This window comes from Corvus hawaiiensis, chromosome 5 (genome assembly GCF_020740725.1).
Source record: "Corvus hawaiiensis isolate bCorHaw1 chromosome 5, bCorHaw1.pri.cur, whole genome shotgun sequence".
NCBI classification, from domain to species: Eukaryota; Metazoa; Chordata; class Aves; order Passeriformes; family Corvidae; genus Corvus; species Corvus hawaiiensis.
The window spans coordinates 14,095,597-14,107,870 of record NC_063217.1 but is presented as its reverse complement, the minus strand read 5'-3'; the positions used below and the strand labels follow the sequence as shown (position 1 = coordinate 14,107,870).

Here is a 12,274-nt window from a genome sequence, read left to right as displayed (position 1 = left end):
TTCATCTGCCATTATGTAACATGGTTCCATGCAATATATTAATTATAGTATTTTATTTATGCACAGAGTACTGTCAATGTTATGGCTTCAAATGTTTGCATTAAAAATCCCAAATAAAAATACAGCGTGCTTTCCAACCACAGAAAAAGTATCAATTGGTTTGTGGGTCATAGGCTGATCTGATCAAGAATTGAAAATACCTATTCCATTTTTGACTGGTTTCCTTCATGGAAAGCAGATTGTCAGATAAAATACCCTTTTTTTCCTGAGAAACACAACAAGCCTGCAGAAAAACTAGTGGAAGGGGGGTCAGCTTACAGCAGAAGTATTTGTTTTGGAAATTCTATTAACAAGATTTATTGGGGCTATATTGTTAGTGCCCCATTCATGCTAGCTTCTGGGCTCTCTAAAATGCTGCCAATGCTCTTGTTCTGGGAAACCGTTCCTGTATACTATGGACTGATGTTTTCAGGATATACGGTTTTCTCCCACAGCAACATTGCCTTTTTCTACAAAATGCTATTATAGTAGAAAAAAAATGTTTACTAAAGTATATTTTTTAGAAACCTCATATATTTTTTTCTATTTACATATTTACATGTCTTAAAATACAAGGAAAAACATTCATGTTCTCCACAGTAGTCCTATACATGAGTACAAAGATTTACTGAAACCCCTTGAAACCATGGCGTAAGAATAAGCACGTTGTTCCCAAATTATTGATTTTGTTCTGAGAAACAGATAATGAAAACAGTTAAACATACCTTGAAATAATGTGTAAGCTCTTTGAAAAGCTTTAGAAGATGAGAAAACTTAAAATCAGGAGATATATTTTTCCCTATTAAAATTAAGCAGCAGCCTATCAAAACAAAAAATTTTTCTCTGTGTTAACATTTGAAATTACTATTGCCACAGAGACAGAGCTGCTGAATATGGGTTAAGGTAGGCGAGAATGAGAGAGCATCTTGTCTGTCTTACTGCACTTTGAGGTATATTCTTAGAGCGGAAAGGCTGAATATCTACCAGTCTCACAGAGCTGATTGGTGCCTGGACTGTTGTGGCCATCCACAGGAAACTTACCAAAAGCCCACAGAATATTTGTCCACTGGCACTATTTCAACCTGCCAGTGCCTCTGACCTTCAGACAGCTTTGTTTTTGTGGAGCATATAGCAAGGCTTGAAAGTTTGCTTTACAGGGGAAACCACCTGGGCATTGTGCTAGCTCCAAACCCACACACCGTGAAGGAAGACCTCTGTGAGTTGCCCTCGATTCTTCCTATGCTCTTCTGCTTTTAAAAGGTTTCTGCTGAAGAGTTTTATCCAAGGGGATAACTTGTGTTTCTCAGTCTGTTTTTGCTCCAGCAGATGCCTACTATGTCTTGAAATCTTGAATTTCATGGGATGAGAGTCCTAGAAATAGCCTGATGCCTTGGATGGTAGCATAGAGCAAAACCTTGTGCCTGCCTTAACTGTTTTCTTCTCTAGTAAGAAAATCTATAGAGCCCCTATAAAGCAACTGTACTTTTTTTGCCTAATTCCACTGCATGTTTTTTCTGCATTGCTAATTATGTTTCTGGGTAAAAGTTATGTATTAGAACTGCATTACAAAGTTACACTTAATAAACATGCAAATAGTTTCCTAAATAACTGTCTTTACAGCGAGCTTTGGCAGCTCCTATTAGAGATATATTTTGTTACTGTGAAGCTTCTGGTTGCATTTCTGGCAAGACTGGGAATCGAATTAATGTGCCATTTAAATAAATTGAGCAACATGCTAATTATTGCCAGAAACAAATTAGTGAAACCAGATTGTATTCATTTAAATCAGATAAATAGGTACTTCTTCCTACAAGTAACTGTTGGTTGTTGCTGTAAAGACAGTCTGAAAAAATTTTTGACAATGCCTTTTGACAACTGCTTTTCACTTGCTGGTGAAATGACTGTTTCCATTCTACCACTGTTCCCTGTTGTACCGAATACAATTGGCCTGGTGCTATAAAGAGCTTCAAAAGGAGATTGAGAAGAACAAAAATTAAGCTTCCCGAGAATTCCCACACCTTAACTGTAATCTCACAACTGATTTTCTGAACCAGGAGTATAGTAGTGTCTATGGCAACTTCTACCCATTTCATTAAACTTTAATGTGAGAATACAGACGGCCAAACGAGAGAGGATAACCAGTGAAAAGTTTACACAATGCCTCTGCAGTGCCACAGTCTCTGCATGAAGATCTGGCTCCTGGCAGACATTTTTAGCTATTTATAGGTTGAGTTAATTATTTGCAGAACTGAAAAACAAACTCTTCAGTTCTTCCTTCTGTAGTACTTGACAAGGAGTCTGGCTATGCTGTCAGCAGGATTTTCAAATCCAGTTTTCAAAGGTGTCTAAATGATTTTAGAAGTTTATGTCCCATTTTCAGAAGCAAACCACTTGTTTGTTAACTCACACTTGATTGTGAGAAAATGTCTTTTTTTTTTCTGCAACAACTCCATATAGGTTTTGTTTTGGTTATTTCCTGTTGGATTGGGGTTCATTTGGGGTTTGTTTGGGGTTTTTAAAAAAAATTTAAATGTCCTGAAGAACTTGTATATTTTCTTCTTAGTGAAATAACAATGGCAAAAAAACCTTAAAGCACTAACTAGTACATACTGTCATGCAAGTTGTTAATAGAACAAACTTGTACTAACTGTACAAATGAACAGACAGGGACCTTCTTGGTTATAAAATGAAGCATTTTAAAATGCTCAGCATTTTAAAATACTGGGTCACCCCAAGGATAATGCAGGTTCCTCTGATTTTCTCCAGTCTGATGTTTGGACAAAAAACTCATGCAATTTCCTGCAGGGGCCTGCCTGAAATTTGTTTGCATTGCACATCCCTCTTCTGAAAGTAAAAGCCCCAGGAAATCTGCTGCCTTTTGTGCAACAGAGCTAAACCAAAAGCAAAGCTACACATCTTCACTTTTCCCTGAGTTTCACTTTGAAATTTCATTTAACTAACAATAATTGAAAGGTTTTGATCATTTTTTATTGTTCTTGGCAAATGGTACTTGGCTGGATTTTTAACCGTGCTTCATATGTTGACTAGTCATTTTTTTAGACAGCACATAAAAGCTAATTCTCATTTTCTCATTACCCTTAGTTACGCTTTTTACAGACTCTTGGTGGCTTGGGGCCTTTTATTTTTCTTGCTTCTTTTTAAGTTGCATAGAAGCACCCCTTCTGAGCCTAGTTTATTGGAGACTGGAATATATTTTTTTTGTTATTTTGACTAAGATGGTCTTTTAAGGACAGGGGCATGATTAGCATGTGCCCTGCTTCAGTTTGCTTGGCAAGGGGCCTCTGTGCCACAGCGGTTTAGCCAAAAGAAACAGCCAATCTCCTTGACTCCTGCACAATGTGCTGCATGTTCCTGTGTTCCTGTGTTTGATGGGCAGAGGAAGAATGGCAGTGCAAAGTACATCATGAAGATACAGCATTTCTGTTGTCTGCAAAAGATTTTTATTTTTTTTTTTTTAGTCCTCCTTTTCTCCATGGAACATCTACACCTACAATCTGGGCCAAGTTTGCTAGTCTAAATGATTGCAAACCCTCTTCTTAATCAATAACAGACATGGTTGGTAATTTTACTAGTTGTATTTATTAGCAAGGATTTTATTTCCAAAGGCCCCCATGCCCACAGTAAAGGCAGCCACCCAAATTCAGTAGGTGTAAACTGCCAGAAAAGTGGCTTATCACAACACCTGTGATGAGGAACTTAGCATAGTGTTACTTCTGCACTCTGAGTGATTTCCAGCTAAGTTACAAGAAATAAAGAAATATTTCTGTGATTCTGCTGAATAGGGTTCTCAGTTGAATCTGCTAATGTATCCAAAGTTTTCTTCCTACTGCATTTTACATCCCCACTACTAACAACTTCAGTCTTTTAATGTTCTCAAATCAAACTTTAAAAAAATAAGGGGTCTTTTTTTCATGTGAGTTTTCTCTTTTCTTCCCCCTCTAACTTAAACCTTGTATTTTAAGATCCAATCTACATCAAAATGCCTATAAGTTTTCCAAAAAAGAGATTATTACATAACTATGTAATTATTAAATTCATAACAACTCACTCATTTGCAATACTGTGAGTTATTACAAGTTTACAGTTTAGCTCATGCCATCTTTGAATACTTTGAAATAAGTTTAACAAGTGCAAAGACCCGAAGAAAATGTTGGCCAAACTGCGTCATAAGGTATTTCACATTTGATAGCTAATTTTCAGGAAGCTTTCTTCAGAATATTAAGGACTTTTCAGATGATTGGAGCATAATGTTCAATATTTAAGGCAGGAAAAATGGCTTTTACTCTTGTAGTATGTGATAAGAGAAGTCAGCACTCTTTGGTGACTTTTTAAAAAGAAGCCGTTTAGAGAAAATGCTGTTTCTTGCACATCTTCCAAAATTTTAACCGTCTCTTAATTTTAAAAAGTAGTTAAGGAACTCTTTTTCTCAGATGTCCATCTGCTTCTACCAATACTGCTTACTGTAATTCACAAGCCATCACTGGCAATGTCCACTATCACAAACCCATTATTGTGATTTCAGAGAAAGAGCAACCTGCTCTAGAAATCTACCAAGAATACCACAAACACAGAGTAAATACAATCTGTACAGAATAACAGCAGGAGAAAATCAACTGTAGAAAAATAAACCAGTTTGGTTCACTACCAATACCATTCAGCAATAGCTAAATCCGGGTCAAAGTATTTTAAACTAAACTGAATGTGCACACTCATGGGTATATAGAAAGCTTAATAATTTTTATCTGTGAATTTATGGCCAATTTTAAAAGAAATTGTAAAAGAAATTTAAAAGAAAATGTAAAATAGAGTGAGGATAAGAGAAAGCTCAGAAACAGCTGGTTTGCAACATGCAGTTCCAAGTCCCTGCCCTCTGACAAGTTGCTGCACATTAGAAGAGCAGACAATAAGACTGTTTTTTACGCTCACTGCAGTTATTAAGCTAAGAGGAAGTAATGGCAGTGGACAGTGATAGAGACAGAGTAAATGGAAAAGTTATAAATTCCATTTTTATGTCTAAATTACGTGACTACTGATATTAGGAAATATCAGGCAGAGAAAAGCAGACAATTGGAAAATTGATTGAGTCATCAGCTTAAAAGTCTTGGCAATACAAGACCTGACAACTCTGAAACAGGTTTTAGAATTCTAGATTTCTTCAGCACAATGGTAAAACCAAACTTTTAAAAACTTTGTTTGTCTGAGTGTGTGTGTGTGTGTGTGTGTGTGTGTGTATGTGCATATTTTAATTCCCTCTTTTGTGACCAAGGAGTTTCACAGACCCATAACATTTAGATTTGTTTTTCAGAGATACTTTTCGAAATTCATGTTTGGCTTTTAAAATTTAAATTTCATTTCCTAAATTCTCATATAAACACAGATCTGTATGTACAAATTCCATTACTGATTGCACAGATGGTAATGGTAGAACAATTTGTACAATAAATGGAAATTTGTCCATGTATAAATGGAGATATCATTAAGGCCACTTTTAAAAACATGATCCTGCTAAACACTTTCTGATGCTGCTCATAGTAATTGTCACATCTTCAAACAGATTAACACCTGCCAAAACTGAAGCATTTTTCTCCTTAGAATAGAGGATAATTCAAGATAAGCTCTTTTCTAGTTTAGCAAAAATTATTCTGAAGAAAAAAAAAAGACAAAAAAGTACTGAAAATTAATACATCTAGATTTAAGTCTCTAAATAAACAGTATATTTATTTTTTCATCACAGACTCTTTTGAAGATATGCATTTCCCTGACTCAGGAATCATGAGCAAGGAGTAAGTACTGTACCTGAATGTTTGCCAGCCTCCCTTTGGTACTCAATACTTAGTTGTATGCGCATCCAATTATTAATGTTCATTTTATTCTTCACTCATGCTAAAAGGTTAAATGGCAGGCTCACAGTCTTTCCACATCTTCTAATCTGTTACTGCCTTCTACTTTTGTCCTTCCTGAAACTGCCATGTCCTACTTTATCTCCTAGTTCTCAAATCACCCCTCAAGGATGATTTCTGAAGGGTGACTTTAATTCCACTACACTTGCCTCTATACAAACCAAGTATAAACCTCTAAATACCAAGTACATTAACCTGATCTGACTTTCTAAGAGGGCATTTCAGGTTTTTAAAGAAGGCTAAAGAGCCATCAGCCCCATGCAAATCATGCCAGTGCTGAGGGGTTCTGTGGGAGCAAATGAAGTCACAAAAAAATTACACATGAGCAACTAAAGATCTTCCAAAACCTGGGAAAAACAGATGTAGCGCTCTAGAGTCAGCTTGTAGGAACTACAAGGGCAACAAAGCTGAGGCTTGATTTTGAATGCCAGTTAAAATACGTTGAATGCATGGCCAAACCCAAGGTCATATAGGGATTCAGTAGCACATCCTGGCAAGGAATGCAAGCTTTCCAAATCCCACTCAGATGTCCTTCACTGTGAAACACTGCCTCCTGTGTTTTTTTACAGCTGGGGCCTTTGAACACAAAGTTTTTCAAAGCAGTGCCAGAGTCATATATTAGTGGATAGCTCTGAGAATATGTTTTAAATAATCTGGAGCCAATGGATTTTTTCCATGGGTAATAGATGGAATTTAAAATTATTATTGTGTCACATTATCCCTAAAAATACTTCTCTTGTGTAAGCATTCAAACTGAACAACTCATGTGGGAGATGGATTCAGTAACTTTTCACTTTCTTCATGTGTTTATCTTCTCTTGCATACTTCTCCAAATTTATGTCTGCTTCTTGAAAAAATATTAAGACAGAACTGAAAGGCAAAGACTGAAAGCGGCTTCTGTGTTTTCTGTTGAGATATTTTCCCCAAAGGAAACCTGATTGTCTAACAAGGTGAGCCATCTTTCTTTTACTATGAGGCATCTTACCTTTTACCCATAATGAGTACCTGAACTTCTGCTCAGGTTACCTCACACCACTTACACTGCTGTTGCAACATTGTACCATCGATGTAATCCCTTTTTCTTCATTTTAGGGTGGCTTTGCTTCTGTGTAGCATCACAAAATTACTGTCCATTTGCTGCTCTTAGCCATCCCCACCCTCTTCTCTGTAGCAAACATCTAAAGCACATTGACTCATACCAGCTGCCTGGGAGTGTATGTGTTGCATCAGGATTCAACAGCACACACAGAAAGGAAATATTCAGCATTGAAATATATTCCCTTTGCTGCAAACCAATTCAGTTATAAGGAACAGAGCAATTCATATGCTGCCAGGAATGTGTGTTTTATTTCAAAACATGTCTTAGGTAATTGAGAGCAATTACTAAAATTGACAAAGGGAAATAACTCCCCAAATCAGTCTTTTGTTTTAGATCCTTGTGTGTCAGACTTTAAAGCTTTACCTTCTTTCTCCTTTATATTTCTCCCTTTGACTGTCTTTCCACATTGCCTCTTCCCCATAGGTTTTTCCATGTTTCCTTCAGTGCTCCCAAATGATGGGAGCCACCACACAGGGCCTTCCTTTAAACACAATTTAATTCCTTTTACAGATCCTCTGATTGCTAATATGAGAATGTATTTTTGACAGTTGGAAAGCTTTAATTTGATGCAATATGTAAGTGAACAAATAATGGAATGGTCGAGGTTGGAAAGTATCTCTGAAGGTTACCTCATCCAGTCTCCCTGCTCAAGCAGGATCATCTAGAACAGGTTGTCCAGGGTTGTGTCCCGTTGAATTCTGAATATCCTCATGGATAGAGACTATGAGAAAACTGTGCCAGTGTGCACTTGCCAGAGCAAGGAAGTTTTTTCTTGCATTTAAACAGAATTTACTGTATTTTTGTATTGATAAAATTGATACATTGATAAAATCCCCCTCAAGCCTTCCATTTTCCAGAGGGAACAGTACCAGGTCTCCCAGGCTCTCTCGGCATGAAAGATACTCTGGCCCTTTACTGGACTCACTCCAGCAAGTCCATCTCTTTCTTTTGCTGGTTAGCCTCAAGTTCCATACTCAGGACGGGGCTTCACTGGTGCAGAGTCACCATCCTCAGCCTTGCTGGCAATACTGAGGATGCATCTGGCCTTCTTTGCTGCCTCATGCTCAGCTTGGTGTCCACCAGGACCCCTGGATCCTTCTCTGCCAAGCTGGTTTCCAGACTCAGCAAAGATTGGTGAATGGAGTTGTTTCTTCCCATATGCAGGAGTCTGCATTTCCCTTTCTTGAGCTTTGTGAGTTCCCTCTCTGCCCATTTCTCCACCCTGTTGAGGTCCCTCTGAATGACAGTACAACTGACTGCTGTATCAACCACTCCTCCAAGTTTTTCACCTCCTGAAATCTCGCTGAGGCTGCACTGTCACATGGGTCACTGACTAAGATATGAAACACTATTGGCCCCAGTATCAACCCCTGCGGTACACCACTACTGACTGGCCTCCAGCTGGAGTTTGTGCCACTGATCACAACCCTTCAGACCTGGACATTCAGCCAGTTTTCAATGCTCTTTATTGCCCACGTGTCTAACTCATATTCATCTTGTCTATGAGGATGAATCATGCATGTATATGCACATTCTATTATGCCTTTTTCCTATTCTTTTCCCTTTCTTCTAACATCACATTAGAAGGGATGTTACCACATCATGTACTTACTTTAATGTCCCTTACATTCCCAGAGTGGGGCTGGGTGGAGCAATGCATCCTGTGATTGGTGCAGGGACTGTGCAGTTCAGGGAACAGTAATTTTCCTTCAAGTATTGAATTTTGCTAATTTGTGGTTTTCGTCCAGGGGCACAACCACATTTCACTTTTTTCATATGTCGGCTTCAGAGAAGAACTCAAATTCAGGGAACATAAAGGAGGCCATGTAATTTCCTGTTTGAAAGTTTGCAGAACCCTCAGGTTTTGCATGTCACAGAGGATACAACAGAAGCCACACTCTGGAAAATGTTATTTTTGGCAGCAGCAAGAGGTCACAGTTCGGGGAGGGGGTGAGGTTAGTGAGATTCCTTCAAGGTATGGCACTCTTTTGTTCAGACTTGGATCCATCAGTCAGGATCCCCTCACATTTCCACAGAGAGCAGGGGACCTGCAGCTTCTGCCTACCATCCCAATGGGAATTATAAGGATCTGTGAAAACATTTTTTTTTTCTGTAGGAAAGCTCAGCTTCTACTTCATTTTCTCTTGTGATTATTTTTAGGCACCCCAGACACTAAGAAAATTTCACTGCAGAAACATCCTACAGCTACCATGACCTATAAAGAAACAGCTAACTCAGCTTAAAGTAGTCAGCCTACTATTGAGAGTAACATACCAACAGCAGCTCACTGCTTGATGAAAGCAACCTTGGAGGATTTACCTCCATGAGCAGGAAAGGTTCTCAGTTCAAAACTAGCTCTAGCAGATTCACCTTGACTGAAGTCCCTCTAGTAACCAAATTAAGACATGGAGTCAGGTTTTATGCATGAAGTCGAATTTGTGTGTGTGTAGGAGCACTGACAGAATAATCTAGTACAAAATTGTGTTCTGGCAGGTAATGCCAGGCAGCTCTTTCCAGCAAAAGAAAAATTTTGTGTATAATATCCAATATCAAGTCATTCTGTCTGAAAACTGGTACCTATGCTGCACTTGCAGATTTTTTTTCTTCTTCAGAAGGGAGTGCTCAGGTTTAACTAAATGAGAAGACTTCACTAACACCCATTTTCTGAGATATCACAAAAACACACTTCATTTTTAAGGAAGTTACACTTTCATGGGGTCCTGGACCTACAAACAAGAAGGGGCAAACACTAATTAGAAAATTAAGAACCATTTCTGAGGTCCTGACAGGTTTATATATACTTTGTTATAGCTTTTATAGGTGTCAAATACATAGACAGACAGCTCTCCATCCAAGCTTACGCTTGTTTTTTAAACTGTGATCTTCGTGGGTCACTTCCATCATAGGCTATTCTATGATTCCATGATTGATCAGTGGCAGGACTCACCCAGTGTGGGTCTATAATTTTGAATGCTTAATAAAATCCAAAAGAATGGCCATGTGTTAATTTAGACCATGACACCCATTCTGTAAATACAGAAATTCATTAATCAGTGAATGAAATACTGTAGTTCCTTCAGCTGGCAGCAAAACAGATGCCTGTGGACCTGTGTATAACTTTTGTGGGAAAATCCCATGTGTACAAAGTCACTTAGCATTTATCATATCACAGTTATAGTAAAATAATACAAAATAAGATATGCACATATTTTCTCTCCTATCATAAGAAAAATAAAGCCATTTATTCCCCTAACATGAAAATCTATTCAAATAACAGCTTTAAATCCATGGGCTTAAATTATGTTACAGTCAACATTCTCTTTCATGCTCAAGCAAAAGATATTCCCAAAATCTCTCAAAACCTTGCTGCAGTCAGTCATCTGGTACAAAAAGCAAAGCCATAACCCATTGTTCCTGATATTTTTAACTAAGACCACAAATGAAAATAATATCTCAAATGGAACTCTCTCTGTCCATCACAAAATAACACCAAAGAGCACAAACAACCTTTGTGGTTCACCCTTGCACAGACTCTTGCTCTTGGAGTGCAGTGCAGAAATGGGTTTAACAGACTTTCTGGCACAGTGCACTCATCCTCCTTTCTGTTTTTTCATTTCATTTTCTCACAAAGCTGACCAGAGGGAAGGAACACGCAGCTGCAATTGCTCTCTTCAAGGTCTAATAACAGCCATGCAGTATATCACTTTAAAATACATTTTTTTAAATGAACAAGTTGCCCTCGAGGCTGAGGACTGGTGAAATCTCCCATGCTAGATCAAACCACTGCTTTTGGTTTCAGCCACAGGCCCTGCTGTGACTGCTCCTTTGAAGTGCTCACAGGTAGGGGCAGCTCAGCAGAGAATGCCCTGCTGTGCTAAACCAAGGAGCTTGAACCCAGAGATCTTATTTTCTGCTTGTTCTGGAAAAAATCCTGCTGAGCTGCAGGCATAGGTATTCAAATAGGAGGGCTATAGGTACATTAGAAATATTGCAATTGATTAAATGACATTTTGCATGGGAAAGGAGCTCAGATTTAAGCCAGGGTCTTTGAGCCTAAGTGTAACATAGCTATAAACTGAATTTCAACCTGTGTTTTAATGCTGGTGGCTTACTTCTGCTATGAGAGTGGGTTTTAACTACATCTGAGACTGAAGATGTGGTGTCACCTGCCTGTAAAATAGATACAGAGATATCTCTCTGCATTGAGAAACAACTCTTCAAGTTCTAACTAAGCTACAGCAAATTTAAAGGCAGCGTTTTAAGACAGTATGTTTCTTTGTCTGCAGAGAGGAGCTTCAGCCCCAGCTGTGAGTACTTCAAAGGCATAGATTCCACAGCTGGTACTAGAGCTAGAATTAAGATGCCAGCTTCAACATATGCTAGATTTTATGATCCAGAGTTTTTCATCATTAGTTTTATTAATGTATACATTTTAATAAATTGGAAGTCATCTATAACACTAATTTGCAATTTTAAATACAGCTACACTCGAAAATATTATTTAGATGAAGGAGACATTTTAGAATTTGTGAATTATTTACATTTTTCACAGGTTTTCCTTTCCAAAGGATCAGACATATACCTCCTGTAGTTTGGTAAGGTGCTGAAAGTAAGAATTGCCTTTATTAGCATGTCGAGGTAGAACTTTCCTATTATCAATAAAGGCCTCTGAAATATTTATACAGTATACTGAGGAATGACTCCATAACCTAGCCAAGTACAAGGCTGAAGCTACAAAAAGGCCAGTGCTACTACTTGGAAAGATGGCATTATTTCCTATACTTTTTCCTGAAATAACTAAATCACTTCAAGCACACAGCTTGGCATGTGAAGGGAGAGGCAAGAGTGAGACTGCAGCTTTTGCCACTCTGTAAGTGTGGCAAGGCAGGTAAGAACAAGCTCCTCATCACAGAGATGCTGTATCCAGGGGAAGCTTGGCTTACCCTGGGGTAAAGCACAGATTTCATAATACTGCTTAAAAAAAAATCCCACTGATATACATGTAAATAGTATTTCCTAGATTAATCCACAGACCCCCCCCCCCATCTTATCCCTGATCCACAGATAATGTGGTTCTGCCATTCTCCATCTCCTGAGTTTGGAATCTAAAGATAGGATTTAGAGGTGGGCAAGGGACACAATAGGAAAACCCCTGCTGGTCCATTGTCTACAGGGTGTATTGAGCCAACAGGACTGGAAAAGTATCTTAAGAACA

General features: G+C 38.3%; 1 protein-coding gene across 4 annotated transcripts in view; it reads left to right on the top strand.

Annotated features, from left to right (window-relative positions):
- Positions 1-1,166: 1,166 nt before the first annotated feature.
- Positions 1,167-12,274, top strand: part of CLNK (cytokine dependent hematopoietic cell linker) — a 57,179-nt gene continuing 46,071 nt past the window's right edge. For all 4 annotated transcript variants that reach the window (XM_048303879.1, XM_048303878.1, XM_048303877.1 and 1 more), the window contains exons 1-2: positions 1,167-1,255; positions 5,795-5,843. In XM_048303879.1, the coding sequence (XP_048159836.1) occupies positions 5,809-5,843 (35 nt within the window). In that variant the 5' untranslated portion in view covers positions 1,167-1,255; positions 5,795-5,808. The remainder of the gene's footprint in view (positions 1,256-5,794; positions 5,844-12,274) is intronic.